This window comes from Leopardus geoffroyi, chromosome A1, assembly GCF_018350155.1.
Source record: "Leopardus geoffroyi isolate Oge1 chromosome A1, O.geoffroyi_Oge1_pat1.0, whole genome shotgun sequence".
NCBI classification, from domain to species: Eukaryota; Metazoa; Chordata; class Mammalia; order Carnivora; family Felidae; genus Leopardus; species Leopardus geoffroyi.
Genome location: NC_059326.1, coordinates 141,158,886 through 141,186,732, shown reverse-complemented (window position 1 = coordinate 141,186,732; position 27,847 = coordinate 141,158,886). Strand labels below are relative to the sequence as shown.

Sequence of the window (27,847 nt, the reverse complement as noted above, 5' to 3'; positions counted from 1 at the left end):
CAAAAAGGTTAAAACAACAGCAGCTTTCTGATCGATCTTTAGATAACCAAACATTTAATCAACCAATCAACCTTACAGAGCTTCTGGATTCAAACTACATTCCTAATGGCGGAGCTTTATTGGAAATCTAACCACCTGATAAGTGAAATGAGACAGTGTATTAAGAAGCCTGGTACAGGGGAAGGTTCATTGAACTCCGAGTGAGGAGGGCGAATCCAAAACCTCCTGCTGCCTCTTATAGCTGTATAACCTGGGGCAAGTCACTTAACCTTGGGCCCCCAATTTCCTAGGTAATCTCCAAAATCTCCAAATCACCAACATTTGGGGATGCTATGAAATTTTCACTTCCTCTTATTAAGTTATTTTAAATTTAGAAGAATGGAATCTTTGAACAGAATGAGTGATGTCAAACCTGACTGCACATCAGAATCATCCTAAGGAATCTGTCAGAAATATAGCAGTTCCCTTGTCCCATCCCTGGGACTTAGATCCAGGGGTCAAGGACAGGTCCAGCATCTGCCAGCAAAGAAAGCAAGTCTAGTGTACCCTTTCTACAGACTCCCCTGGGAACTAGAGTATAAGTCACAGTCCTTATAGGAGCCTACAAAACCCTACCTGATGTGGCCCGTACCTGGCCTTTCTCAGCCCTCTTCCCTCTTGCCCTCACTCTCTCTGCCTCAGGTGGACTGGCCTCCTGGCCGCCTCTCCAGGAAACCTAACACTATTAGCCAGGAGCTCTTCCCTCTGACATGGCGAACTTCCTCACTCTCCTTAAGTCTCTGCTCAGATGTCATCTATGTAGCAATTCCTGTTTAAAATCACAACCCAGGGGCGCCTGGGTGGCGCAGTCGGTTAAGCATCCGACTTCAGCCAGGTCACAATCTCGAGGTCGGTCCGTGAGTTCGAGCCCCGCGTCAGGCTCTGAGCTGATGGCTCAGAGCCTGGAGCCTGTTTCCGATTCTGTGTCTCCCTCTCTCTCTGCCCCTCCCCCGTTCATGCTCTGTGTCTCTCTGTCCCAAAAATAAATAAACGTTGAAAAAAAAATAAATAAATAAATAAAATCACAACCCACAAACCCTCCATTGTCTCTCCATCACTCCTGATTCCCCTCAGCCTGCTCTAGTTTTCTTCTTCCATGGCGCTTATCACCTTCCAGCTTATTATATAATTAGCTCCTTTATTATTATGCTGATTGTCTATCTTCACCCACTAGAATATAGGCTCTACCAGGGCAGGAATTTTTTGGTTTCTTAGTCACTGATGGCTCCCAAATTCCTAGAACAGTGCCTAGCACATAGTAGGTGCTAAAATATTTGCTGAATGAATTTTTTTCTATTTCTTCCTCCTTTGCCTTTCTTTCTCTTAACTGTTATGACTCAAAAAAATTTTTTTTAATCTTTTAATGAGAGAGTTTTATGTTCTATGCTCTTAGTTTTTAAAGTCAATTTGATCTAGGGGCGCCTGGTTGGCTCAGTCGGTTAAGTGTCCAACTTCAGCTCAGGTCATGATCTCATGGTTTGTGGGGTCAAGCTGTGCTGACACAGCTTAGAGACTGGAGCCTACTTCGGATTCTGTGTCTCCCTCTCTGTCTGCCCCTCGCCCATTCATGCGCTCTCTCTCTCTCTCTCTCTCAAAAAAAAAAAAACATTAAAAAAGTTTTAAGTCAATTTGATCTAATAATCCTCCTTTTGGTAATATACATCAGAAAAAGCCAACAGAGAGGTGCCTCAGTGGCTCAGTCAGTTGAGTGGTTGAGCGACCACTCTTGGTTTCGGCTTAGGTCATGATCTCACAGTTTCATGGGTGCGAGCCCCGACTCGGCTCACAGAGCAGAGCCTGCTTGGTATTCTCTCTCTCTCTCTCTCTCTCTCTCTCCCTCTCTCTCTGCCCCTCCTCCCACTTGCACTGCTCTGTCTCTCTCAAAATAAATAAATAAAATTTTTAAAAAGCCAACAGAATAAAATGATTTATACAAAGCTGTTTGTAATACTATTTGCAATAATAAAACTGGAGAGAATACAAACATCAAACACTTATGGAATGGCTCGAAAAACTACACCAACATGTCAGAATACCACTATTTAACTGTGCATAGATGAAATAATGTTAGGTGAAAAATATGTAGTATAGGTAGATTGATTACAGCTATGTAAAATGTCTATCTATCTGTCAAGGCTCATAAGTGAATGTAAAGTGACATAGATGAGAAATAGGAGCTTACTTGATTTCTTTTTCTGAAAACTTAATGCAAAAACATGTAAATGAATAAGCATTATGTTGCCTAATATCTCCTCCAAAAAAAAAAATTAGCTAAATGTATTTTCTTTCAGGAACTTCCACTGATTTTTTTCCCTTCAGACAGAAGATGGAAGATGGAAAAAATTAAAGAAGGAATCAGAGATAGATGGAGACAAAGAGAAATTAAGTGCATACACATTTACAAAAGAAATACTGAGCCGGACACAGTACACAGGCAAAAAGAAAGTGAAAGATAAAGACATAGGGAGCCACTTACATGGTGAAATATTCCTGCCAAATGGGTATACAGATACAGGTCCTTTAAGAATTATACATTTAACTGTAAGTGCATCACTCCTTGGACCTTTTGCCATGGACCAAATGAAATTTAGGAGAAGGTTTGGCTCGTAGGACAGTTTTCCTATGCCAGTTGTAAAATATGCAAACAGAGAATATGTAACAAGAGATTCAGCCAACATCTGACTTCCTAAGGTCAATATCATTAAAATGGAATCCACTGTGCACTGGGCCCTGAATCCATGTTACACAGAAGTGATCTAACCTTCCCAATTACAAGAATACCTCAGGAGGGACTGGCTCAGTGCTAGACACAGAGTCCAAAATATCTTTGCTACTCAACTTCAGAATTCTCCTGGACTCAAATAGGCTATGAGAGATACAACATTCTTTTCCAAAAATCTTGTAAATACATTTCACAAGAGTATCAGGCATTAAAAAATATATACAAATAAAACACACAGTATAGCCCTACTTCAAAGGAGCTTATAAAGCAATCAGGTAGATGGGACTTACACACAAGAAATGACAGAGCATAATACAAGAGTGTTAAGGTATGAGAGCAAAATTGAGTTGTCTGGTCAATTCTTTATAGTAGTTTTGACAACTGGGGAAGGCCTGTTGGAGAAGGGCCATGTCAGCTTTTCAAGTGAGGGAAACAGTATGAGCAAAGGCCTAGAGGCAGAACTAACCTTGGTGGGTTCAGAAGACAGTTAGCAGATGAGATCACTAGACAGTGTCTCCTGAGGGATGGTAAAATTAGGAGGGGAAGAAAGAGACAGAAGTCCAAAGACCCTGAAACTTCTATACATAGTGGAAGTCACTGTTCGTTCCACCATCCGTAAAGAAACTCTGGATTTACAAAACAAATCTATTGTCATACAAAATAAATTTGTGTCTGCCAAATTATTAAATGTTGGCATTTTAAAAATAGTACACTGCCTGGGGGCGCCTAAGTGGCTCAGTTGGTTAAGCGTCCGACTTAGGCTCAGGTCATGATCTCATGGTTCTTGAGTTCAAGCCCCACATCGGGCTCTGTGCTGACGGCACAGAGCCTGGAGCCTGTTTCAGATTCTGTGTCTCCCTCCCTCTCTGCCCCTCCCCTGCTCCTGCTCTGTCTCTCTCTGTCTCTCAAAAATAAATAAATGTTTAAAAAAATTTAAAGAAATAGTACACTGCCTGGCTTCATAAATACTCAAAGAGCACTTTGAGTTTTGGCATATTCAAAGTCAGGGTACAAATTATTCATTCATTAATTCAATCTGCCTTGAGATATACATAAAGCAAAGCACATTTATTTCTACATTAGTGTGCAATTTCCTGAATGTCTCTTGAGTAACAAAAAATGGTCAGATCTCTAAGCAGGTCCTCCTCTGCCTGCATGCCCTTTGCTAGGCATACCATCTGCTCCAAAAGATTTCATTCCATGATGTGAGGCCGAAGTCATCCATTCATTCATTAATTCACCAAATATTTACTGAGTGGCTACCATGTATCAGACACTAACGGGGTACTTGGAGAACAAGACAGAAACAGTCTCTTACATCTATGGAGTTTAGAATATTATGGAGGGTTGGAAGGACAAACAACATAAGTCTCTGATAGTGGTGAAGCTTGTACAGAGATTTAAAATGTGTTGATACGGGGCGCCTGGGTGGCGCAGTCGGTTAAGCGTCCGACTTCAGCCAGGTCACGATCTCGCGGTCCGTGAGTTCGAGCCCCGCGTCGGGCTCTGGGCTGATGATTCAGAGCCTGGAGCCTGTTTCCGATTCTGTGTCTCCCTCTCTCTCTGCCCTTCCCCCGTTCATGCTCTGTCTCTCTCTGTCCCAAAAATAAATAAACGTTGAAAAAAAAAATTAATAAAATGTGTTGATGTGACAGACAGACACTGGGGTAGGGTTCTGGACCTTTCCTCAGAGGAGATGGCATTTAAGTTAATATCCTCAGAAAACCTTATCAAAGGAGTATCATCCATTTTCAACCATCCATCTGCCCATCTGCAGGGAGAACATCGTTTGAGTACCCACCACTGTGCCAAGCACTATGAGGGACACACAGAAGTAAAATCCTCAGTACTCACTCTCAAACAGTTCCATGGGGAACACAGACATACACACAGAGAAGTGTGTTAACACTTGCTTTGAAAAAATAATCCAAGCCCAGAGAGAAAGATCAGTGTGGGTGGAAGTGATGGTGAGGAGATCGGAGTGTGGCACTTGGAAGAAAGGGCAGCATTTGAATAAGTGGGAAAGAGGACAGTGCAGACAAGATAACGTGAGCAAAGACCTAGAGGTGGGAGGGCACACACACTGAATGCCTGCAGAACTATCAGTAGACTATTCAAAAGGTGGGTGGTGTAGGGGAAGGGAATAGCATTATTTTGGCTGACAAGGTAGGCTATGACTAGGGAATCAAGTGCCAGATTAAGGAGTTTGGTAAAATCCTAGTCACTGGGAATCACTGAAGGTTTTCAGTAAGACTGTACCTTAAGAGTACTGTTTTGGGGCGCCTGGGTGGCTCAGTCGGTTAAACGTCCGACTTCGGCTCAGGTCATGATCTCACAGCTCGTGAGTTCGAGCCTCGCGTCGGGCTCTGTGCTGACAGCTCGGAGCCTGGAGCCTGTTTCAGATTCTGTGTCTCCCTCTCTCTCTCTGACCCTCCCCCGTTCATGCTCTGTCTCTCTCTGTCTCAAAAGTAAATAAACGTTAAAAAAAAAAAAAAAAAAAAAAGAGTACTGTTTTACTTCAGTGAACCTGGTTGCATATTCAAGAAGAACTAGGGAAGGCCATCAGGAATAGGGATTAGTAAGGAGCTATAATAAGCCAGGAATGAGATAATAAGGACTGGTATGAACTGGATAGTGTCCCTCCCACCAATTTGTATGGTGGAGCCCTGACCTGCAATGTGACTATATTTGGAGATAGGGCCTTCAAGAAAGTAATTCAGGTTAAATGAGGTTATGTGGGTGAGACCCAAATCCAGTAGAATTGGTGTCCTTAAGAAGAAGAAGAGACACCAGAGCTGGATCTCGCTCAAGTGCTCTCTCCTTCTCTACACACACACACACACACACACACACACACAGAGAGAGAGAGAGAGAGAAGGTTATGTGAGTACACAGTGGAAAGGCACCATCTGCTCCAGACCTGTGAGAAAATAATTTTATTTAAAACACCCAGTCTACAGTGTTTTGTTACGGTAGCCTAAGCAGACTAATACTAAGACATTGAGATGATGGAATTTCTAAGAATGGAAAAGAAGGGAAATTCCAGAGACCGTACTGAGAACGAATCCCTGGGACGAGGAGCCGACTGGATGAGGGGCCAGGGAGCCAGTGATATCAAAACCAATTCCAAAATTTCCAGCTTGGATATCAAGGTGCATATGAGAATGGGCAACACAACCAGGAAAAATAAATGTTGTTTATAAAAGGGATTCTTTACCAGGATTTGCACTCTCTGAGGCCCAGAATCTTGAGTCTAGAAACCAGAAAGTACACGCCCAACGCCAGCACTGACATTTCGCCATCCTCAGGACGCAGCCAGAAGGCGAGGGACGTGAGGCCTGGGTCCTCTTCTGTGTTCACTGCTGGATCTCTAGCGGTTAAGATCCAGCGACAAGCAGATGTTCAATATTTGTTGGGTGAATCATGGACTTTTATGAAGACGACAGATTTCTCTGCCTCCAGGTCCTCCACACAAACAAGCGCATGGCCCCACTTTCCCGGTGTGGCTAAGAAAACAGTCTCTTTGTCCAGACTTCCTTGGACTTCCCTATGGCATGGTCTACACAGGGATAGGAGTTTCTTGCTTCATGTCTAGATTGCTAACTTCAGTCTTTTGATACTCCGTTTCAAGAACAGCTTTTGAGCCTAGGGATTTTACTTCTTAACTAGCTAAAGGTGCCTCAAGGCTGCAGCTCAGCCCGAGGGCCCTGCATTAGCACCTTCTGTGGTTCTGAAGTCTTAATCCTCTCCCTTTGGCTGCTAGGACTGTGAAAGAAGGTGTTCTAGAAGGCTTTTGGCAGAAAATCTCTTCCTTCTTGGAGTTTGACATTTGCTTAGCAGCATGGCACTTCCCGTGTTACACCATTAAACATCTCCAAGGCAACAGTAGCTGGGGACATGACTGATTACATCTTCATACCTCATATGATGTGGCGTATAATAAATTAAGTCAGATATAGGAGACTTTCTGGGGTTCTCCACACCAGCTGCTGTTCAACTTTAACATACATCAGAATTATCTAAAATATAGATGGCAGAGCCTGAGAATTTACGATTCTAACTAGTTCCCCAATGATGCTAATGCTACTGGTCCCAGGTCACACTTTGAAAACCACTGCTATACATAAAGATATTGAAAAACAAAAATAACAACCCAAAACCCCTCACCTGTGGTGTTTTATCTTCTGAGCATAATATAAGTTGTGCTAAAACCTGAATGTTGTTGCACAAAAGAATGTTGCAAAGCACTATCGTCCACAAATGTTTAAGAATTGTAAGGCTGTAGATCTCAAGTAGGTCCCTCCAACCCAGTGACTTCTAAGGACATGTATTCGATAGTCTTCACCCTTCCTGAGACACAGGAGTGGGGGCTGCTTACAGAAGTAAACTGAATGTTTAAGTACACACCAGCAGACTGGGGTGCCTGGGGGGCTCAGTCAGTGGAGTGTGTGACTCTTGGTTTCCGCTCAGGTCATGATCTCACAGTTCGTGGGACTAAACCTGGCACCCAGCTCTGCACTGACAGTGCAGAGCCTGCCTGGGATTCTCTCTCTCCCTCTCTCTCTGTTCCTCCCCCGTGCACACTCATTCTCTCTCTCAAAATAAACAAATACACTTTTAATACATATATACATACATGCATACATACCAGAACTACATAATTTTCAGTACAGTGACTTTCCTTTTCTTAATATATGGTGTTCAAGCCTAGGATGACAAAAATCCCCCGAACTTTTACAAACAGTAAATAAAGTTCCAGGAAGCAGAGGCCTGGGGAGTGAGAGAAGGAAGACAGTATGAATTCAAACCACTGTAAGTACACAAAGCAGATAAGATTATTTTCAGAACACTGGTTGAATGATAAAATGATAATAATAATAATAATGTCTACCAGTTGGGAGAAAGCTTACTATGTAACAGTCTTATATTTTACAGGTTTTATCTGTGTATAAAATCTCTGTATGTATGATATATCACCGTATGCTTCTCTTTCTTTACCCTTTGGATATAAAAGCTCTCAACATCTCCTTTCTGTTTATATTAACCTGAACTCCCGCCTAGCATGGCTAAGTAATCATTTGCTTTCTCCTGAGCATGGAGCCATCAAACTTTTATAGGTTATAAAAATCCTACATAACCCTTTTATAAAAATATATGGCTAAGGCAATATATACTGCATTTCTCACTGAGATCTAGAAGATTAGGTTTAGAACCTTTTTAATGGGGGATTTTAAAAAATCACCAATATAAACATCAGGTTTAAAAGGTAAAAACAAACAAACAAAAGAAAAAAACATCCCTAGACTTTAGAAATTAAAGTGACATGTTATGAGAGATGTAGTATATGGATTGTCTCTTGTTGTTAACTTAAGAAATCAAGCCAGTATTTAAGATTTTCCTTCTCTTACACATTTGTGAAAGCTGGATCCCAGACACAAAGTCCATACATTTATAAGGCTTGTTAAGCATTAAACTACCGAAAGTTCTGTAAGAAATTCAAAGCCTAATACAATTCAGATGGTATAAATGTCCACATTAATTGTATGTTTAACATCTTCTATTTCTCCTCTATGTACAATGAGTATAAAACATATATAATAATGAGTTAGAGATGCCACATCTACAAGTAATCTCCATTCTTGGAAAATATAAGAAGCAAGCCTTGAATGGCCATTTTTAGAACTCCAGCTATGAGGGGCTTAAAAATTCCCCTGGGAAATGTCTGAGAGCCATTTCAGAGATTAAATACTATATCAAAAAGTTGTACGGGGCGCCTGGGTGGCGCAGTCGGTTAAGCGTCCGACTTCAGCCAGGTCACGATCTCACGGTCCGTGAGTTCGAGCCCCGCGTCAGGCTCTGGGCTGATGGCTCAGAGCCTGGAGCCTGTTTCCAATTCTGTGTCTCCCTCTCTCTCTGCCCCTCCCCCGTTCATGCTCTGTCTCTCTCTGTCCCAAAAAAATAAATAAACGTTGAAAAAAAAAATTAAAAAAAAAAAGTTGTGTGAGTCCTAATTGGAGTGCGTGTAAGGGAATACAGATAGTTCTGCAATAATAAACGCAAACGATGCAGTGCAATCCTTCAAATTTATTTGAAAAATCCATAGTTTATTTTTTGAATTATGGAAGAAGAATGAAGAAAAAGGAACACAAAAAAAGCTCTGATTGTATCTTCAAAGTGAGTATCATTTTGGGATGGCAACTTTTTGTATAGGATGATGAATAAATATTTGTAGTATGGACTCATTTCTGGCCATGATGAAGAAAATTGGACCAAAATTTACCTTCTTCCCATTAAGAACTAGAAAATCAGATAAAATATATGAAACAACTATTTTCCGACATTGGACAATAGATAACTTAGAACTGTCAATCCTGAAAGAAGAGAAACAGATGAGTTATAAATATTACCTCAGCTTTCACCCTGGAGGCACATTCCACACCTTGGAGTAGAGAAGAAATCCCAGGCACAGTCCAGTGATTTTGCTGACTTGCAGTGACAGAAATCAGAGTCTGGAAAGGTCTATGTGGCTAGAGTTTATAGGGCAGAGCTTCAGAGAGAGGAAGCTACATATACAAGGCACACTGAGGAGCACTTGAAAGTTTAGTAAATACTAAGACACGCATGAATAGGGTGAAATTCCACAGACCAGGAAGAAAGTGACTGGAAAGCTGTAAGCTGAATAATTCACAGTGCTCGCGAAGACCTAAGAGCCATCAAGTTTTCACCAGCCAGAGTGGAAAGTTCTTATTGAGCCAGTGAGTCATGACTTAATAGTAAGGTTAAAGAATACTTAGCGAAAAGACTACTCTAGACCTACCTTTGGAAGTCAGTCGCTTGAACGCCCATCTTCCACTCAGGTCATGATCTTGCGGTTTGTCAGTTCAAGCCCCACATTGGTCTCTGCACTGACAGCTCAGAGCCTGGAGCCTGTTTCATAGTCTGTGTGTCTCTCTCTGCACCTCCTCCCCTCTTGTGTTCTCACTCTTTCTCAAAAATAAATAAATAAACATTAAAGAAAAAAGTTTGAAAATAAGCCTTGAAAGGATCACAGTGAACCAAAATTAACTTAATTGTCTCCCAGAACAAAATCCAATGTTCTTTAAAGAAAAGAAAGTCTAAACACAACAATGCAACATTCAAAATGTCTAGTACACAATCAAAATTAGTAGGTATGCCAACAAGCAGAAAAATATGACCAAAAATCCAGTGAAATATTAATAAATGTAAGTAGAAATAAGAATTAGCAGATAAGAACAATAACTATTAACCAAGTACTGAATGGAAAACATAAGCACTGTGAGAGGAGAAATGGAAGATTTTTAAAAAATGAATCAGGTGGAGTCTCTAGAAATGAAAAAGACAAGTTCTGAAATTAAATTGTCACTGGTTACAACTAAGAGCATATTCAACATTGAAAAATAAAAGATCGGTAAAGTGGAAAACATGCTAATTAAAAGTATTCAAATTAAAGCAAAGAGTGGAGGAAAAGGCTAAAGAAAAATTAACAGAGCTTCAGTGATTCACAAATCTAAGAAATTCAGCAAATCTCAGGCAGGATAAACCAAAGGCATACCATGCCAAGACACAATATAATATAATTTCTGAAAACACTGATAAAAAGAAAATCTTAAAAGAGAAAAAGGATACAGTAAGTACAGAGAGGAGATAAGAATGACAGACTTTTCTCATAAGAAACTATGAAAGCCAGATTAAATGGAGAAAAATCTTTAAGATGAACTGTCAACATATATGCAGGAAAAATATCTTTCACAAAAGGAAGGTAAATGAAGACTTTTTCAGACAAACAAAAATTGAGAGGATTCATCAACAGTAATCATTCATTACCAGAAAAGTTCTAAAAAAATTTTTTTCTTTCTCTCTTTTTTTTAAAAAGTCTCCATGCCCAACATGGGGCTCAAACTCACAACCCTGAGATCAAGAGTCTCAGATTCGACTAACTGTGCCAGCCAGGTATCCCTGAAAATTCTTCAAGTGGAAGGAAAATGATACAAGTTAGAAATGTGACTATATGGAAATGAATGAAAAGCATTAAAATGGTAAACAGGAAGGTATATATAAAGAGGCTTTATTCTTATTTTTATTTAAGCTTATTTATTTATTTTGAGAGAGAGAGAGAGAGTGAGGCAGGGGCAGAGAGAGAGGGAGACAGAGAATCCCAAGCAGGTTCTGCACTGACAGTGCACTGACTGTTCGATGCGGGGCTTAAACTCACAAACTGCCAGATCGTGACCTGAGCTGATGTCGGATGCTTAACTGACCCAGCCACCCAAGTGCCCCTTTATTGCTTTTAAAAGATAATTAACTTCATAGCAAAAATAATAACAACATATTGTGGTATTTACAAAATATGTAGAGGTAAAATCAATGCCAAAAATAGCACAAAGGATGGGAAAGTGTACATAGAAGTAAAATGTCAGATTCTTACATCATACACAAAGGAATAGATCGATGGAATAGTGTCTAGACAAAGACTCACAATTTTAGGGTCAATTAATTTTCAATCAAAGTGCCAAGACAATTCAATGGAGAAAGTACAGGCTTTTTCTTTGTTTTGTTTTGTTTTTTGTTGTTGTTGTTGTTGTTAACAAATTGTGGTGAAAAGACTGGACATCCCTATGCTAAAACAACAAACAACCCACAGCGCTTACCTTTCACCAACACAAAGATAACTTGAAATGAATCACAGAATTTAAAGAGCTAAAACAAAAAGACTTCTAGAAGTAAACTTAGGGGGAAATCTTTATGAACTTAGGTAGGCAAAGATTTCTTAGAAAGAATATAAAAGACATGAATCATGAAGGAAAACAAATTGATAAATTGGAATTTATCAAACTTTTAAGAGTCTGTTCCTTTAAAGATAGCTTTAAGAAAATAAAAAGCCAAGGGGCACCTGGGTGGCTCAGTCGGTTAAGCGGCGGACTTCCGCTCAGGTCATGATCTCACGGTTCATGAGTTCGAGCCCCGCGTCGGGCTCTGTGCTGACCGCTCAGAGCCTGGAGCCTGCTTCAGATTCTGTGTCTCCCTCTCTCTCTGCCCCTCCCCTGCTCATACTCTGTCTCTCTCTGTCTCAAAAATAAATACATGTTAAAAAAAAAATTAAAAAAAAAAAGAAAAGAAAAAGCCAAGCCACATGCTGGGAAAAATATAATACATTCAAAGACTCATATCCAGACTATATGAAGAAGTCTTACAGTCAATAATCAGAAAACAACTCAATTAAAAATTGTGCCAAAAATCTGTAATAGACTCTTTACAATATAAGACACTGGAATGACTTGAAAACACAAACACACACACACACACACACACACACACACACACACACACACACAAACACCTCATCAACATTAGTAATCAGTGAAAAGCAAATAAAACCACAATGAGATATCCCTATACAATGTAATGCCTAAAATGCAAAACACAGGCTATTTCAAGTGTTGACAAGGATGTTGAACAATTGGAATTTTCATACATTGCTGATGGAAATGTAAATTAGCACAATCACTTTTGGAAAATAGTCTGACAATTTCTTATTAAACATATGCATACCATACAACCATGAAATTTCATTCTAGGCATTCACCCAAGAGAAATGAAAACACATGCCCCAAAATTTGTCCATAGCAGCTTTTTAAGTAACACCCCAAAAAATGGAAACAAGCCAATGTTCACTAGCAGGTGAATAAATACATAGTGATACACACATAAAATGGAATAAACACTACTCAGTGATAAAATGTGACAAACTACTAATATAAACAGCAACAGGGAAATCTCAGGATCATTAAACTGGGTGGAAGAAGACAGACACAAAAGGGTAAATACATGATTTCACTGATACAAAACTAAAAAAGCTAAATCTTGGGGCACCTAGGTGGCTCAGTAGATTAAGCATCCAACTTCGGCTCAGGTGATGATCTCACGGTTCTTAAGCTCAAGCCCCGTGTCGGGCTATGCGCTGACAGCTCAGAGCCTGAAGCCTGCTTTGGATTCGGTGTCTCCCTCTCTCTCTGCCCCTCCCCTGTTTGCACTCTGTCTCATTCCCTCTCAAAAGTAAACATTAAGAAAAATTGTAATTAAAGATTTAAAAAACATTTTTTTAAAATAAAAAGCTAAATCTAGTTTATTGAAATAAAAAGATTAGTGGCTACTTAGGGACTGTGGTAGAGGCTGAGAATTGACTGGGAAGGAGCGCAAGGGACAGGGTGATAAAATACATGGATATATCACATGATTATATACTTTGTTAAAACACACTAAAAGGCATATTTTAAAGGTGCATATTTTACACTAATAATGGAGCAGCAGAAAGAGAAATTAAGAAAACAATACCATTTATAATTGTACCAAAAATATTAAAATACCTAGGGATAAACTTAAACAAGAAGGTGAAAAAAAATCTGCCCTCTGTAAACTCTAAAACACTAATAAAAGAAATTAAAGATGATACAAACAAATGGAAAAATATTTCATGCTCATGGACTATAAGAACAAATATTGTTAAAATGTCCATACTACCCAAAGCAATCTACCCATTTAATGCAATCCCTATCAAAATACCAACAGCATTTTTCACAGAACCAGAACAAGCAATCCTAAAACATGCACAAAAGAACTTGTATAGCCAAAGCAATCTTGAAAAAGAAAAACAAAGCTGGAAGTATCCCAATTCCAGATTTCAAATTATACTAAAAAGTTGTGGTGATCAAAACAGTATGGTACTGGCGCAAAAATAGACACATAGATCAACAGAACAGAATAGAGAGCCAAGAAATAAACCCACAATTATATGGCCAATTCAACTTTGACAAAGGAGGCAAGAATATGCAATGGGAAAGAGGCAATCTTTTCAACAAATGGTGTTGGGAAAACTGAACAGCAACATGTCATAAAATGAAACCAAACCACTTTCTTACACACACACAAATAAATTCAAAATGGATTAAAGACCTAAATGTGAGACCTGAAACCACCAAAATTGTAGAAGAGAGTACAGGCAGTAATTTCTCTCACATTGGCTGTAGCAACTTTTTTCTAGATATGTCTTCTGAAGCAAGAGAAATAAAAGCAAAAATAAACTATTGGGACTACTTCAAAATAAAAAGCTTCTCTACAGTGAAGGAAACAATCAACAAAACTAAAAGGCAACCTACTGAATGGGTGAAGATATTTGTAAATGACATATTTGATAAAGGGTTAGTACCTAAAATATATAAAGAAGTTCTAAAACTCAACACCCCAAAAAACAAATAATCCAATTAAAAATGGGCAGAAGAAATGAACAGACATTTCTCCAAAGAAGATATCCAGATAGCCAACAGACACATGAAAAGATGCTCATCATCACTCATCATCAGGGAAATGCAAATCAAAACTACAATGAGATATCATCTCACACCTGTCAGAATGGCTAAAATCAAAAACACAAGAAACAGTGAGTGATCGCGAAGATGTAAAGAAAAGGAACCCACTTGCACTGTCAATGGGAATGCAAATTGGTGCAGCTATTGTGTAAAACTATATGGAGTTTCCTCAAAAAGTTAAAAATAGAACTATCCTACGATCCAGTAATTACATTACTAGGCATTTACTCAAAGAATACAAAAACATTAATTCAAAGAGATACATGTACCCCTGTGTTTATAGCAGCATTATTTACGATAGCCAAATTATGGAAGCAGCCCAAGGGTCCATCAATTCATGAATGGGTAAAGAAGATGTGATATATAGATATATAATGGAATATTATTCGGCCATAAAAAATAATGAAATCTTGCCATTTGCAATGACAAAGATGCAGCAAGAGAGTATTATGCTAAGTGAAATAAGTCAATCAAAGAAGTACAAATACCATATGATTTCACTCATGTGTGGAATTTAAGAAACAAATGAGCAAAGGAGAAAAAATGAGAGAGAAAAAGATACAAACCAAGAAACAGACTCTTAACTGTAGAGAAGAAACTGATGGTTACCAGAGGGGAGGGGAGTGGGGGGATGAGTATAATAGGTGATGGGGATTAAGGAGTGCACTTGTGATGAGCACAGGGTGATGTATGGAATTGTAGAATCACTATATTGTATACCCAAAACTAATATAATACTGTATGTTGACCATACTGAAATGAAAAAACTTTTAAGGTATAGATTTTATTGTATATAAATAATAACTCAACAGTTAAAAAAAAAAACTTGCAGCATCTGCCTGAGGTTATGAACTGACGCGTGTCCCCCAAGATTCTTAGGTTGAAGCCTAAACCTCCAATGTGACTGTATTTGGAGATAGGGCCTTTAGAGAGGTAATTAAGGTTAAACGTGGCCATAACGGCCTGTAGGTCTGGCGTCCTTATACAAAGAGGAAACCACCATCGAGCTCTCTGTGAGCACACAGAAAACACCATGTGAGGACATAGTGAGAAGGCAAACCATCCACAAGCCATGAAAATGGGCCTCACAGAAACCAACCCTGAAGGCACCCTGATCTTGGGCTTCTAGCTTTCAGAACTGTGAGTAGATAGATATCTGGGTTTCAGCCGCCTAGCCTGTGATATTTTGTTATGGCAGCCTGGGCAGAATAACACACGTGAGCATCAAGCACCAGACAATGATACACTCATCGTTCCTTACTAATCATATTATTCTTGGGCCTATTATATCTTTAGCCCATTGAAGCTTTTCTAGAATGCGTACTGAGAGACTAGCAGTTGTTTTAAATCTATAAAAGGTCTTGACCAACCGGTGGCCAACAAATCAGATAGCTGGCTTGTATGTTAAACCAAAAGTGATGATGAGAACACAACTTTTAGGCCAGCAAGAGCAACCATTGAACCCAGAGAGACATTTTGGGTGTCAACTAGGAGGAGGAAGATGGCAGCAGCATCTCGGTCACACCCCAACTGTGTGACAGATCCGATATTAGTGAAAGAATTGCTTTATCTTGGCTTTTGACTGTGCCTTATTTGGCACTGGCACCAAAACCATGGATTACGGGGGTCTCTCTCCTTTTTTCTCTACCATCTCATTTATTAGATAAATTTCTGCAAGCAATGATTCCATTGGTTCTCATCTTTCCACTGGTTATGGTTCAGTTAACCAGAGGAATAATTTTTAGCTCACAAACTATGATCCATCCTTCTCCTTTAAAGCTATTTTAGGGAAATTAACATCTGGTTATGAGGAAACACTTCTCGGGGGGAGGTGAGGCTTTATTTTGACCTTGGCTTATTGAGAAGAGCTCTTGCAGTCAACGTCTGGTCTTATATATCCCTTGAAGGTGTTCTCTTCCAGGAAAACCAAAGGGCAAGAACTAAGCCAGACCATCATCACTCCTGATATCAACCCAGGTCACCAGAGTCAATCAAGAATTCCTAAGAATAAAAACGGGCAGGGGCCATGTGGCAAGGATCAAAAACAGATGGTGAAAACTGATACCATGTTAGTGCTGCAAAGAGGTATGAGAGATATTCTAAAGTTATCTTAGGGTCTTTCTCATGCCATGCCCCATCTGTCTGCAAATCCTATTAATTCCACTTAAAAAGTAATCCAGAATCGGACCATCATTCATCTTCACTGCTATCATATTGGTCTAAGCCATCACATCTCTCACCTGGATTATTGCGATGCCTCCTAGCAGATTCTCTTGCTTCATTCTGGCTCCCTTCAGGCTACTCTCAATGCTGCAGCCAACAGGGGTGTTCCGCCCACAAATGAAGTCAGATTCCATCACTTGCATCTCGCTACGTCTTTATAGCAGACAACAAGGCCCTCAGCTGTCTGGCCTCCATGACCTCCCTGACTTTAGTGTCTACTGTCCTCCCCTTGCTTGTGTCCTCCTTGCCACACTGGTCTCCTTGCTGCAACTTAAACTTATGGACATGCTCTTGCTGGGCCTCTGTACCTGCTATTCTTCCTACTTGGAATGTACTTCCCAATTATTCATATGGCTCACTCCCTACTTCCTTCAGGCCTTGGCTCAAATGTTCCCTTTCCCAGGGAGGCCTCCTCTGACCACCCTATCTAATTAGGAAACATTCCTCCCCATCCTGGGGAGTCCTTATTGACCCTCCTGCTTTATCTTTCTCCCTATCTTTCTCTACTTTCTCCCTAGCACATACCACCAAATGACCTTCTTTCTCTCTGTTTTTCATTCTTTACCATCTCCTCACACCGGAGGTAAGCTCCAACAAGAGAAAACTGGGTCTGTTTGGCACCTGCTGGATGCTCAGTAGTTACCTGCATGAACAGTGGAAACCTACTCCTTCCATAGATGAGAAGTCACAGGGAAGAAGTGACCATCCTCACTGTCTTCAAACTCCTCTGCCGCTCACAGCTCTTACTGACCTCCAGACCTTGCATAGACAGAGACAGAGAAAAGTCCTGCAGACCAAGCATGTGCCCCTAAACACAGGGCTTAAGGAAGGAACAGAAAGACCAGCCACACTTAGGCCAGCGTTAGAGGCCATCTAGGTATGTGAGGCAGGCATGGGCCCATTATGCAGTGAGTGGTCTCTGAGCCCCTCCCCTCCCTCCACCTGACAGCTACACTCTCCACCAGGGCTTCTCACCAGGGGACTGACCAAACTGTTACATCAAGATAACTGTTACACGCCAAGATATCGATTCTCTCAACCCGCAGGTCACCCATGCAAGGCCTTGACCAGATCCCAAGTCTTGTCCACTGACTCCAGTGTCCTCTGTGCATTGTGATGCAACTAGATTGGGAAACACCGCTTGACCCTTTATCCACGCAGCCTTCCCCCTCTACTCCTTCCCCCACCTTCTCCCGCCTTCCTGCTATTTTCCTCTTGTGCAATCCCTGCAGCTATAGAATCTTGTCTGCTGCTGCAGAGACCAGTGGGTGAGGTATAGCCTTTCTGGCAGAATTTTTTCCCACAACGAGTGACAGCACGTTGAGAACTCCAGTGCAAGCCACATTAAAAGATACGAAATGCCCTTCCTTAGACAGAAAAGCCTGATCGCAGATGGTGAAAACACTTCAGTGGCCACTCTCCCTCTAAAAATGCTATTCTGGGATAAAACTAAGTTGTTCTTTGAAACATGAAAACACGCATTGTAGAATGATGCTCTTCAGGCAGAAATGATGTCCAATGGGCTGTGTGACAAAGATGCTTGCAGTATATATGCCCTTTGTCAACACTATGCATCTCAATCTTGTGACTACCATTCCATCACCAGCCAGGACAGAATTTAGAACTCCTAAACCTTCCAAAGCACTCTGAGGTTACTAAGAGGACCTCCTGTGCTGATTTCAAAACAGAGGGAATCTGATGAAAGCTACCTGAGGAATTTAATTTCCTCTTTATAGCCCATTCCATTGCAAGGAAGATGGTTTTAAATTTTCTTTAAAAAAAAAAATACTAAATGGAACTAGAAAACAGATCCTAAAAACGTAGAGAAATCATTTGTTTTCGTATTATTTAATCAGCCATGGCTAATTGTACATATGTTCAACCGTAAAGAATTCACGCAAGGTGGTAATACATTTATTACGTTCCTTTCCTCACAATGTCCCGACCACTTTCTTCGTTTTCTGTAGTTTTCTTAGTTTTCCGTAGATCTCACCCAGGAGGAGTAATACATACAATGGAGGATACGAGCTGACCATGTGTGTTGGATGACTACATTTTCATCCACTTATGTCTCCATTTTTTTTTTTTTAATTTTTTTTTTTCAACGTTTATTTATTTTTGGGACAGAGAGAGACAGAGCATGAACGGGGGAGGGGCAGAGAGAGAGGGAGACGCAGAATCGGAAACAGGCTCCAGGCTCTGAGCCATCAGCCCAGAGCCTGACGCGGGGCTCGAACTCACGGACCACGAGATCGTGACCTGGCTGAAGTCGGACGCTTAACCGACTGCGCCACCCAGGCGCCCCTCCATTTAATTTTCTTAGTCATCTGGGGAAAATGAAAAACTCGTTCAAAAATCAAAACCAGGGCGGAGACTGTAGTAAGGCAAGCAAAGCAGGAGGCTGCAACATTTAAGAAGGTGCTCTGACCCCGCACTCGGGGGCCTCCTTAAGTTTCCCACTCTAGGCTCCCCGCTCTTGAGGCATGCATTCTCTGGGTCCTGCAAGTGACCTATCTCACCAATCTGGACAGTGGGGTCAGACAACACCTGGGTCAGGGATGTGCACTTTGTGCAGGTAAGGCACCTAGGTTCCAGTCTCCTCCTCGTTGCTTTTGTCACATTTCACCAAACTAAGACACTACTGATTATACAAAACACCATCACTTTATGTATCACCAAGAAAAAGATGCTGCCCATTAAACTATGACATAATGGTCTAATGACAGTCCCATAAGTTGCAAGAATTCATCCCACTAGCCTCTCACAGCTTCGAATTTTTTCATCTACATTGACAGATTAGGCAATTTCTCCTGCCATCAGCTTAGTTACTTGACATGTAATCCTCCTGCACATATCTCAAAAACAAAACATAAATCTAGCTTTATGTACTTGCGGGTATCTTTTCTTTATTAAAGGCCTTTGGCTGCTACTTAAAAAAAAAAAAAAAAAAAAAAAAAAAAGAACATCAAAACTAAAATTGCGTCATCCTCCAAAGACAAATATTTGCTTTATCAATATCAAATTTATACCCCGTTCTCTATTTCCTTGACTCTCTGTGTAACCGTGTAAACAATAATTTCTTGGTTTCAATGCTGAATCACAGCATAACCTTTTTGAAGTCATCTCAATCAGCAATTAAACTCAACACATGGATTATCAACAATGTACCCACCTCGACTGAGAAGGTGAAAATATCAGAAGTTAAAACTGAGTAAATACATCCACGAGATGACAAGTACATCACAACCACTGCCTGGCCGACAGCAATTTACAAGGGGCCACCTCTTCCCCTCCCACCTCCCAGCAGTGGTGGTCACAGATTCAGACTGGTAATCAAGAGACTTGGCTTTAATCCAACACTGCCTTTACTTGGCTTTATAGTAGCAAGCAGGATAGAAAATGCAGCTTGCACAGTGTCTGCTATCTCGTAGGAAGGCTGGCAACTACCCACGATGCAGTGTTGGCCTCCACGCACCACAAGGGGGATGCACACGGTTGCTAGGGATGAGGTGCATGGCTCACCTTGACCCAGAAAAGCCACTGCCCTGGTTACCTACTGGCTTGTTTACTACTCCAGTACTGGAGACCCAAGTCTATATGACAGCTCCACGCTCTCCCACTCCTGATATAGGAATCTAGAGTTTCCCAAAATCAAGACAGAATCATCCATGCCAGGTATAGAGCAACCCACACTCTCTTATGTTTCCAAGGGAAAGATGCTGTCAGAAGGAAAGTTGGCGGCTGTCTTTCTAGGCTGCTATTGACTGAAAAACACACCCTGATTCTGGGGGCATTCGAATGGGAAAGGGAACGTCTCAGAAAAATTCAAGTGCTGCCTTTACATATTACTTTAACTGCCAACCCTACTTGCCTCAACTGAAATGGAGAGAATGATTTCAAGGGCTACTTAGGAGGATAGTCTCTTGCGTTCCTTTTCAGGTCATGGGTCTAACTGTGAACCTAAGACTTAAATGTGTGGGAGCTACTGGAGTTATAAAATGGTCATGCGATGACTCTCCACGAAGGTGTACGCACCTCCGAGCAGGGCCTGGAAGCCCTGGCAGCTCAAGCAGCGGAGCCTCTGGGTGGTCTGTGCCCCTGGGGTGCAGGCCGGGGCACAGTACACTGCGCCCCGATGGCTCCAGGAGCTTCTGAAGCTGCAAATAATAAAGGGCATCATCCTGACCCCCTAGTATATGCCAGGCACTCTATATTTATTATCTCATTTAACTGGCACACTAGCCCTGTGAGTTAAGTACTGTTCTTCCCCTTTTACAGATGAGGAAATATTGCTGATGAGGGGTAGAGCTGGGATTAGAATTCAGCCAACTTCAGGAGTCACACTTTCTTTTTTTATGTTTATTTATTTATGTTGAAGGAGAGAGGGAAAGAGCAAGTAGCTGCCAGCAGGGGAGGGGCGGAAAGAGAGGACAGAGGGAATCTGAAGCAGGCTCCAGACTCAGAGTGGAGCCAGACTCGGGGCTCGTTCCCAGAACTGTGAGATCCCAATCTGAACCGAAATCAAAGTCAGACGCTTAACCGGCTGAGCCACACAGGCGTCCCAAGGATTCACGCTCATCCTGTCTCACCTACAGTCTCTGTCTCATGTTAGACCCAGTGCCATTTGTAAAAGGTGACTTGATGCGAGTAGTGACCACTTGAAAATAACACCCAGGGAAATGAGAACACAACACTTCTCTTGGTCAATAGGGGAGGATGAGATGTGGAGAGAAGGCCCTGGGATGTGCCTTCGGAAACACCCTGACCTCCTTGAATAAAAACAGGGTGACTATACCTCAGTAGGGGCCACATACTAAGACAATGAGTTATAGGCTGAATCATGTCTCCCCAAATTCTTAGGTTGAATTCCTAGCCCCCTCCCCACTGCAGAATGTAACTGTATTTGGATTGGGCCTTTAAAGAGGTCATTAACATTAAATGAGGTCATTAGGGTGGATCCCAGTCCAGAATGACTGAGGCCTTGATAAAAAGAGGTTAGGGACAAAGACACAGAGAGGAGATCACGTGAAGATGCAGGGAAAAGATGGTGAAGGGGAGCAGGATGTGCTACCCCAAAATATGCCTCTTTAGCATAAGGATTATTTTGAGCTGATTATCACTTAAGGAACTGCAGACACAAAAGAAGCTCTGAAAACAGAGTAGAAGTTAGCCTTTTGTAAGGGAAATTTACATTAGAAAGGGATCTTGTACCAGGAAGAGAGCTATTACCAGAGATAACTTTTCCCCTGAAAGACTTATCTCTAGGGCAGGGCAACCTTTGTTTACCAAACATTCGCTCTTCACACCTTCCCAAGAACTGCCTTTTCCCCTTAGAAATCCCAAACCCCTTTCCCCTTCCTTAGCTCAGGATGATATATAAACTGCAATCAAGTTGCTGCCTTTTGAGTCTCATAGCTCTGTGGGACTCCTGGATGTGCATAAGTATATGTACCCAATTAAAACTTGTTTTTCTGGGGCGCCTGAGTGGCTCAGTCGGTTGAGCATCCAACTTCCGCTCTCAGGTCATGATCTCACGGTTTGTGAGTTCGAGCCCCTCCCCCCCAAGTCAGTCTCTGTGCTGACAGCTTGAAGCCTGGAACCTGCTTCAGAATCTGTGATTCTGTGTCTCCCTCTCTCTCTGCCCCTCCCCTGCTCATGCTCTCTCTCTTTCTCAAAAATAAACATTGAAAAAAGAATTTTTTTTAATAAATAAATAAAAATTTGTTTTTCTGCTGTTGATCTGTTTTTTATTTTGGGGGGCAGGGCCTTAACCAGGAACCTAGAAGGATAGAGGGAAAATTACATTTCCTTCTCTACAGTAGCCATTTACAAACCAAAAAGAGAGGCCCTCAGAAGAAATGAATTCTGCTGACATCTTGATCTAGGACTAATGCACAATGCCATGCATTTACCACGTCATTTCCTCTTTCTGGACATCAGAAAACAACTTTTTCTAGCCTCCCTGCGTTGGGGTGAGGTCCTTGTAACTACTTGTGACCAAAAGACCATAAATAAAAGAGATATGCTTCATTCCTAGGCTGAGGCATTTAAGGGCAGGTGTTAACCACTCATGGTCCTTCCTCCTTCTCGACTACTGTAGGACAGCAGGGCCTTCATGTTCTAGATACTGCAATTACAAGATGGCACAGCTTCTGTCAGCCTGGCTCCCTCAGTGACTGTGTGGAGCAGGGTATTCTGCTAACCTGCTTTGGATATATAAGAAATAAACTTTTTTTTTTAAGCCACGGAGGTTTCAGGGTTAACTTGTGACTGCAGCATAGCCTAGCCTCCCCTCGCATACACATCTGCCCCAGAGAAGATGGGACTACCAGAAACATATTTCAGGACTTCATGTGCCACTAGGTGAAACCATATTGAATTTCTGGTTTTGTAGGTAAAAATGCTCACATATGAACAATTGCATTTGTTCAACCTCTAAATGTACATATTTGCAGAAGCAACCTTAAAACCAGTAAGTTTTACCACCTCTAGTTTACAAATGCTACGTCCGAGACCCATTCAGATTCAGTGATTCGCCAAAAGCCCAGAAACATGTTAGTGGAAGAAATGGACTGCAAACCAGAAATTATATTTCTTTTTGTGAAGGCAAGTTGGCAATATCTATTAAAAAGTACATATCAAATGGTAACCATGTTCTTTTGCATAGCAATTCCCCACTTCCTAGGAATTGATCCACCAGAAATATCTGAACAGATGTGCAGAAATATATAAATAAGAAGATACACTATGCTAGCGACTGTATGTGATTGTGAAAATTTTGAAATAATCCAGGTGCCCAGTCAAAGGAAATTGGTAAAATAAATTATGGTCCATCCATCTGCACTCAGATCTACATAGTTAAAAAAGAGTTCAACCTTTTTTGTCCACATGAAATGCATCCAAGACACCCAAGTCATATTATGGAAGCATATTGATAAAAGGCAGAAAAAGAAAAGTAAATTGGGATGCCTGCGTGGCTCAGTCAGTCAATCATCTGACTTCGGCTCAGGTCATGATCTCCTGGCTGGTGGGTTTGAGACCCACATCGGGCTCTGTGCTGATAGCTCAGAGCCTGGAGCCTGCTTCAGATTCTGTGTCTTCCCCTCTCTCCGCCCCTCCCCTGCTCACACTCTGTGTCTGTGTTTCAAAAACTAAGAAATGTTAAAAAAAAATTTTTTAAGTAAACTAGCACTCATAAAAGATTTATTAATTTCCATGCACTGAGGTGTATAAAGTGCCTGATATTTATTTAGTAGCCACTTTTTGCCTTCCCAACCTTCTCTCTGTTGCATTCTGATTGAATCATTGCAAATAAACCCAAGTAGGTGGTCCAACTCTACCTACCAGCTGTGTAATGTCAGGCAAGAAGTTTAGTTCTCACACCTATGAACTGAAAGAAATAATAGCACTTCCTCCAGAAGGTGTTGGTAGGATGACCTTATACTGTGTACATAAGGTGCTCAGAACAATGCTTGGCACACAAGTGCTTAATAGATATTCACCATTATGGTAATGGTGATGATGATGATACTCATCTCTGGAAACTGAAGAAACAAAGTTTCTTGCAGCATGTGTTGTATTTACTTCTGCTTTTTTCTCTCTTAAAAAATTATCTAGTAAGAAAACATAATAAATCATTCTGCTTATTTCCCTTGCTGAAATTAAATAAAAAGGCAATGCTTTTGAAAGCAGGGTTTATCCCAATAAACTCTAGTAATGTTAGGTATTCCAATACTTAATGTGGCTTCTAAAGACAATTTCATTACTTCATTACCCAACCGATAAACTGCTTTTCTGGAGTTCATAAGAATGGAGTCATTCATAAATAAAGTGTTTATCAGAGAAAACCTGAAGTACCTCCACTAGCTATACAGCACACTCACCCTCTTCTACCGCAGGATCAACTTGGGGCTTCTCCTCTACTCATTTCTGTAACACCCTGCTTGTGGCAAGGATCTTTCAAATGCACAGAAAGAACCTTTTATGTAACCACACACTAACTTCAACAGGACTCTCTATTTGAGGTCCTTCGCAGTGCACTCTAAGTATTAACTCGACCAACCAGGCTTATTTCCACAGACCTTAAGCCTGAAAGATTTGTGTGGCTCTATAAACAGACTGGAATTAAAATTCAATTCACCCACCGTTCTGATCCAGTATCCTTTCAATCCATGCAGTCTCTGTGGAACCAAGTATAATGAAGAAGGCAAAAATCTAGGCTATCTAAGCTTGACAAATTTTGACTACAGTGGACCCCAGGATTGAAGGTTCTTTTTGAGTGTTTTGCAGTAGCAGAGGCCCAGATTTTGTGTGGCCCGCCCTTAAGTGTCACAGCTGGTCAGTGGTACGGCTAGGGCTAGAACCCAAGGACTGGCTTCCCAATTAATTCTCTTTCCGCTGCTGCAGACTATCATTCTTCCGTTTTTGCTTCTTGGAAAACCAAGCAAAGTTAAAATAGCTCATTCGAGGTCAGAGGGGCAGTCAAGCAGAACTGGCAATGCCAGCAGGCAGATTATAAAATCCTAGAGGGAAGGTCCTCTGCACTTCACCTACCCCCACCGGCCCTATATAAATGTTTTTGTTGATTGTCTCCCAACACAGCTTGGAGGAAGTTTCTCTTCTAGGTGAGTACTAGGTGTTTAACTTCAGGTTCTGACACACGTGTCTGTTACCGACAGAACAGGCAGCACGCCACCCCTCCCCCCCCCCCCCCCCCCACACACCGCCCCGGTGCTGTAAACTGGCAGCTGGCAAAAGTTTCGGAGGCAGATGCCCACCACTGAACTGCAGTGGTCGTGCAGTCCTAGCAACTCGCCGCCTGCCACTCGCCCATAGCAACTATTCAGCGACCTTTTATTTTTCCCCCTGGAGTTGGTAACTTGGGAGACTGCAAACTGGTGTCAGATTGAGCCGGAAGCAGAATGGATGGGCACGGCTAGTCTTGAGGGTACAGGAGAGCCCGCTGCAGATTTTAGACCACTAGCCAAGCCTCATCTTCCGCAACAGTCCGGGTACCCGTGTCTACTTGATTCTGGTAACTAAGTGCACTCGGGTGACGCTCGGGCGCCCAGCAGAACGCCCACAAGTTCAGAATGGCAGCTTGCGGATGCACCTTCCCCCTTGGACGAAACGCTCCTCCCTGACCTGCAGGCTGTCCTCACCCGCGCTTTCCTATGCCCTACGGCGTGACAGCCTCCTTTGCACCCACGTTCCATCTCCCCCACCACAGGCGGGTGGTTTAAACCTCACACTCAGTCTGTGTGCCCGGCGAGCGCTGTCCGGGGAGCTGCGCGCGCGGGTGGGAGCCGGTCTCCGGGATCAAGGAGTCCGGGACCCCGAGCGAGGGCGCGGAGGCTTCCCGCCCCTGGACGCCTCCTCTTGCCCCCCCACCCCCCGCCCTCCGGCTGGGGCTGGCGGCGGTTCGCTGCCCGGGCAGGGGAGCAGCTACAGCAGGAAAGCAGGGACGCCGCGGCGGCGCAGAGAGGCGTGGGCAGCTCGGGGTGCAGCGGGAACCCGTGGCCCCCGCCCGGCGTCCGTAGCCCTGGCTCGGGCTAACCCCAGGGAGAGAGGCGGCGGCTGCGCAGCGCCATCCCCGCAGGGCCGGCTGCTGCTGGTGGGCGACGGTTAGCCCTCGGAATTATGAGCCGGGCGGCTACACCGGACGCTCCAGGTGCTCCCCTCCTGGGAGGCAAGAAGGCACTGGGGCACCGCGACACGCAGAGACCGAGGGGAAGAAGAAACACCCCTCCTGAGCCGCGAGGGTGTCCGAGAGGGGCTTCGGGCGGCAGCTCTGGCCTGGTGCCCGCGCACTGTGCGCGCACAACCCGCTCGCCGCCCGGCCCCCGCGCCCGCGGCGCGGGGGGTGGGGACGAGGCGGTCTCGGACCGCGCAGGGCGCTATGCCCGCGGGACGTGCGGACCCCGCGCAGAGGGGCTCACCTGGCCGGCGCTCGGCGGGCAGCGCGTCTGCTCCATGCGAGCGGCGGGCACGCGGCTGCCGCACGCCGCACCCCGCGCCTCGCGCCCACGGGAAGGGTCCGGTCGTTCCGAGGGACTCTGGCCCCGAGCCTGAGCCTCTTAGAGCTTTCACTCCCCAGGCACGTCCCGAGGCCGGCGGGTGCCTGGGTCCTAGCGCCCCTCCCGGGGTGTGGAGCCCCGACTTCGAGCCCGCTTAGCGCCCCCCTAACTACTCGGCTCCCCTTCAGCGCCTCCCCCGCCCCTCGAGAGAAGCCGGGTCTCGCCGGAGCTGCCCAACCTGGGGCTGCTGGAGACTCGGGGTTCGGGCACAGAGCTTTCTCCTCATCGTGCCCACCCGCCTCCACTCTTCTTAAGTGTCTTACCCCCAAGAAAACGCTGAAGGATCAGATTTGCCTCATTCCTCAATTCAAATTCGTATACGTTATTATTTTTAAAAAACTGAAAAGTCAGAGACATTAGTCATTATTAATACCTAAAATATAGCATATATAATAAAGATCATTCGCCCTCAGAGTGAAGAACTTTTGTATTCGAATGATTGTGTAAACGATACCCTATTGTGTACGTGTTGGGGGGGGGGGGGTGGGCAGGTAGGATTATCCCTGTTTTAGTGCAGACAATTTACCAACAGTGATGTGAGTCAAGCCAAAGGTGCTGCCACCGTTTCTGCTCCACCCCGCCTCACAACTCCAAAACTGAAGAGCTGGAATCAAAGATCTGGGCAGATACTACTATGAAGCTTGCAGACAATTTTTTAAAGTAATAAATTGTACCTAATTAAATGCCTCAGCTGTAAATAAGCCTGGCTTATTGCTTGTAGTAATTATCGCGCCTGCCCCACACCTGGCTCCTTCAGGTTGGAGGGATTTCTAACAAAGACCTAGAGAGCATTTGCAAAGACCTTTCCTTTTCCCCTGCCCACGGGGCTGAGGCCATCCAGTTAAAACCAAGATCAACAACAGCAGTCTTTTCCTGCTGACTTTCTCATCCAGAGAGGCTGATGAGATTTCTAAAGGCAGACAAGGAAAACAAATCCTATGAAACTAGTCCATAGGACATGGAGAGAGACAAAGAGAAACATTATTACTTTGTTGTTAGCCATAATCTCTACACGCCAACAATCAGGCATGGCAGATGTATGAATATAGACTTTATAGTCTCTTCCTAAGGAGCTCAAATTATTTTCCCTCAAAAGCACTCCTCTCTGTGCAGGCAGACTCTAATATGGCCACTGTTTATCGCAGTCTCCTCGTGTCCATGCATTTATAGAACACCCTCCCCCTGAGTGTGGAGGAACCCTGTGACTTGCTTCCTACCCATAGCATATGGTGACAGGATATCACTTCAGTGATTATGTTACATAGCCTTGCTAGGAGAGGAGACTCTCCCTTGCTGGCTCTGATAAAGCAGAGAGTCATGTTGAAGAGGCCCATGTGGCAAGGAACTGAGGGGGCCTGTGGCCAAGAGCCAGTAAGAAACTCAGGCCCCTAGTCCAGAAGACT

General features: G+C 42.9%; 1 protein-coding gene across 2 annotated transcripts in view; it reads right to left on the bottom strand.

Annotated features, from left to right (window-relative positions):
* Window positions 1-26,416, bottom strand: part of PDE8B (phosphodiesterase 8B) — a 267,621-nt gene extending 241,205 nt beyond the window's left edge. The window contains exon 1 of one of the 2 annotated variants that reach the window (XM_045496298.1): window positions 26,307-26,416. In XM_045496298.1, the coding sequence (XP_045352254.1) occupies window positions 26,307-26,342 (36 nt within the window). In that variant the 5' untranslated portion in view covers window positions 26,343-26,416. The remainder of the gene's footprint in view (window positions 1-26,306) is intronic. The other variant, XM_045496303.1, reaches the window with a different exon arrangement.
* Between the last annotated feature and the right edge of the window lie 1,431 nt (window positions 26,417-27,847).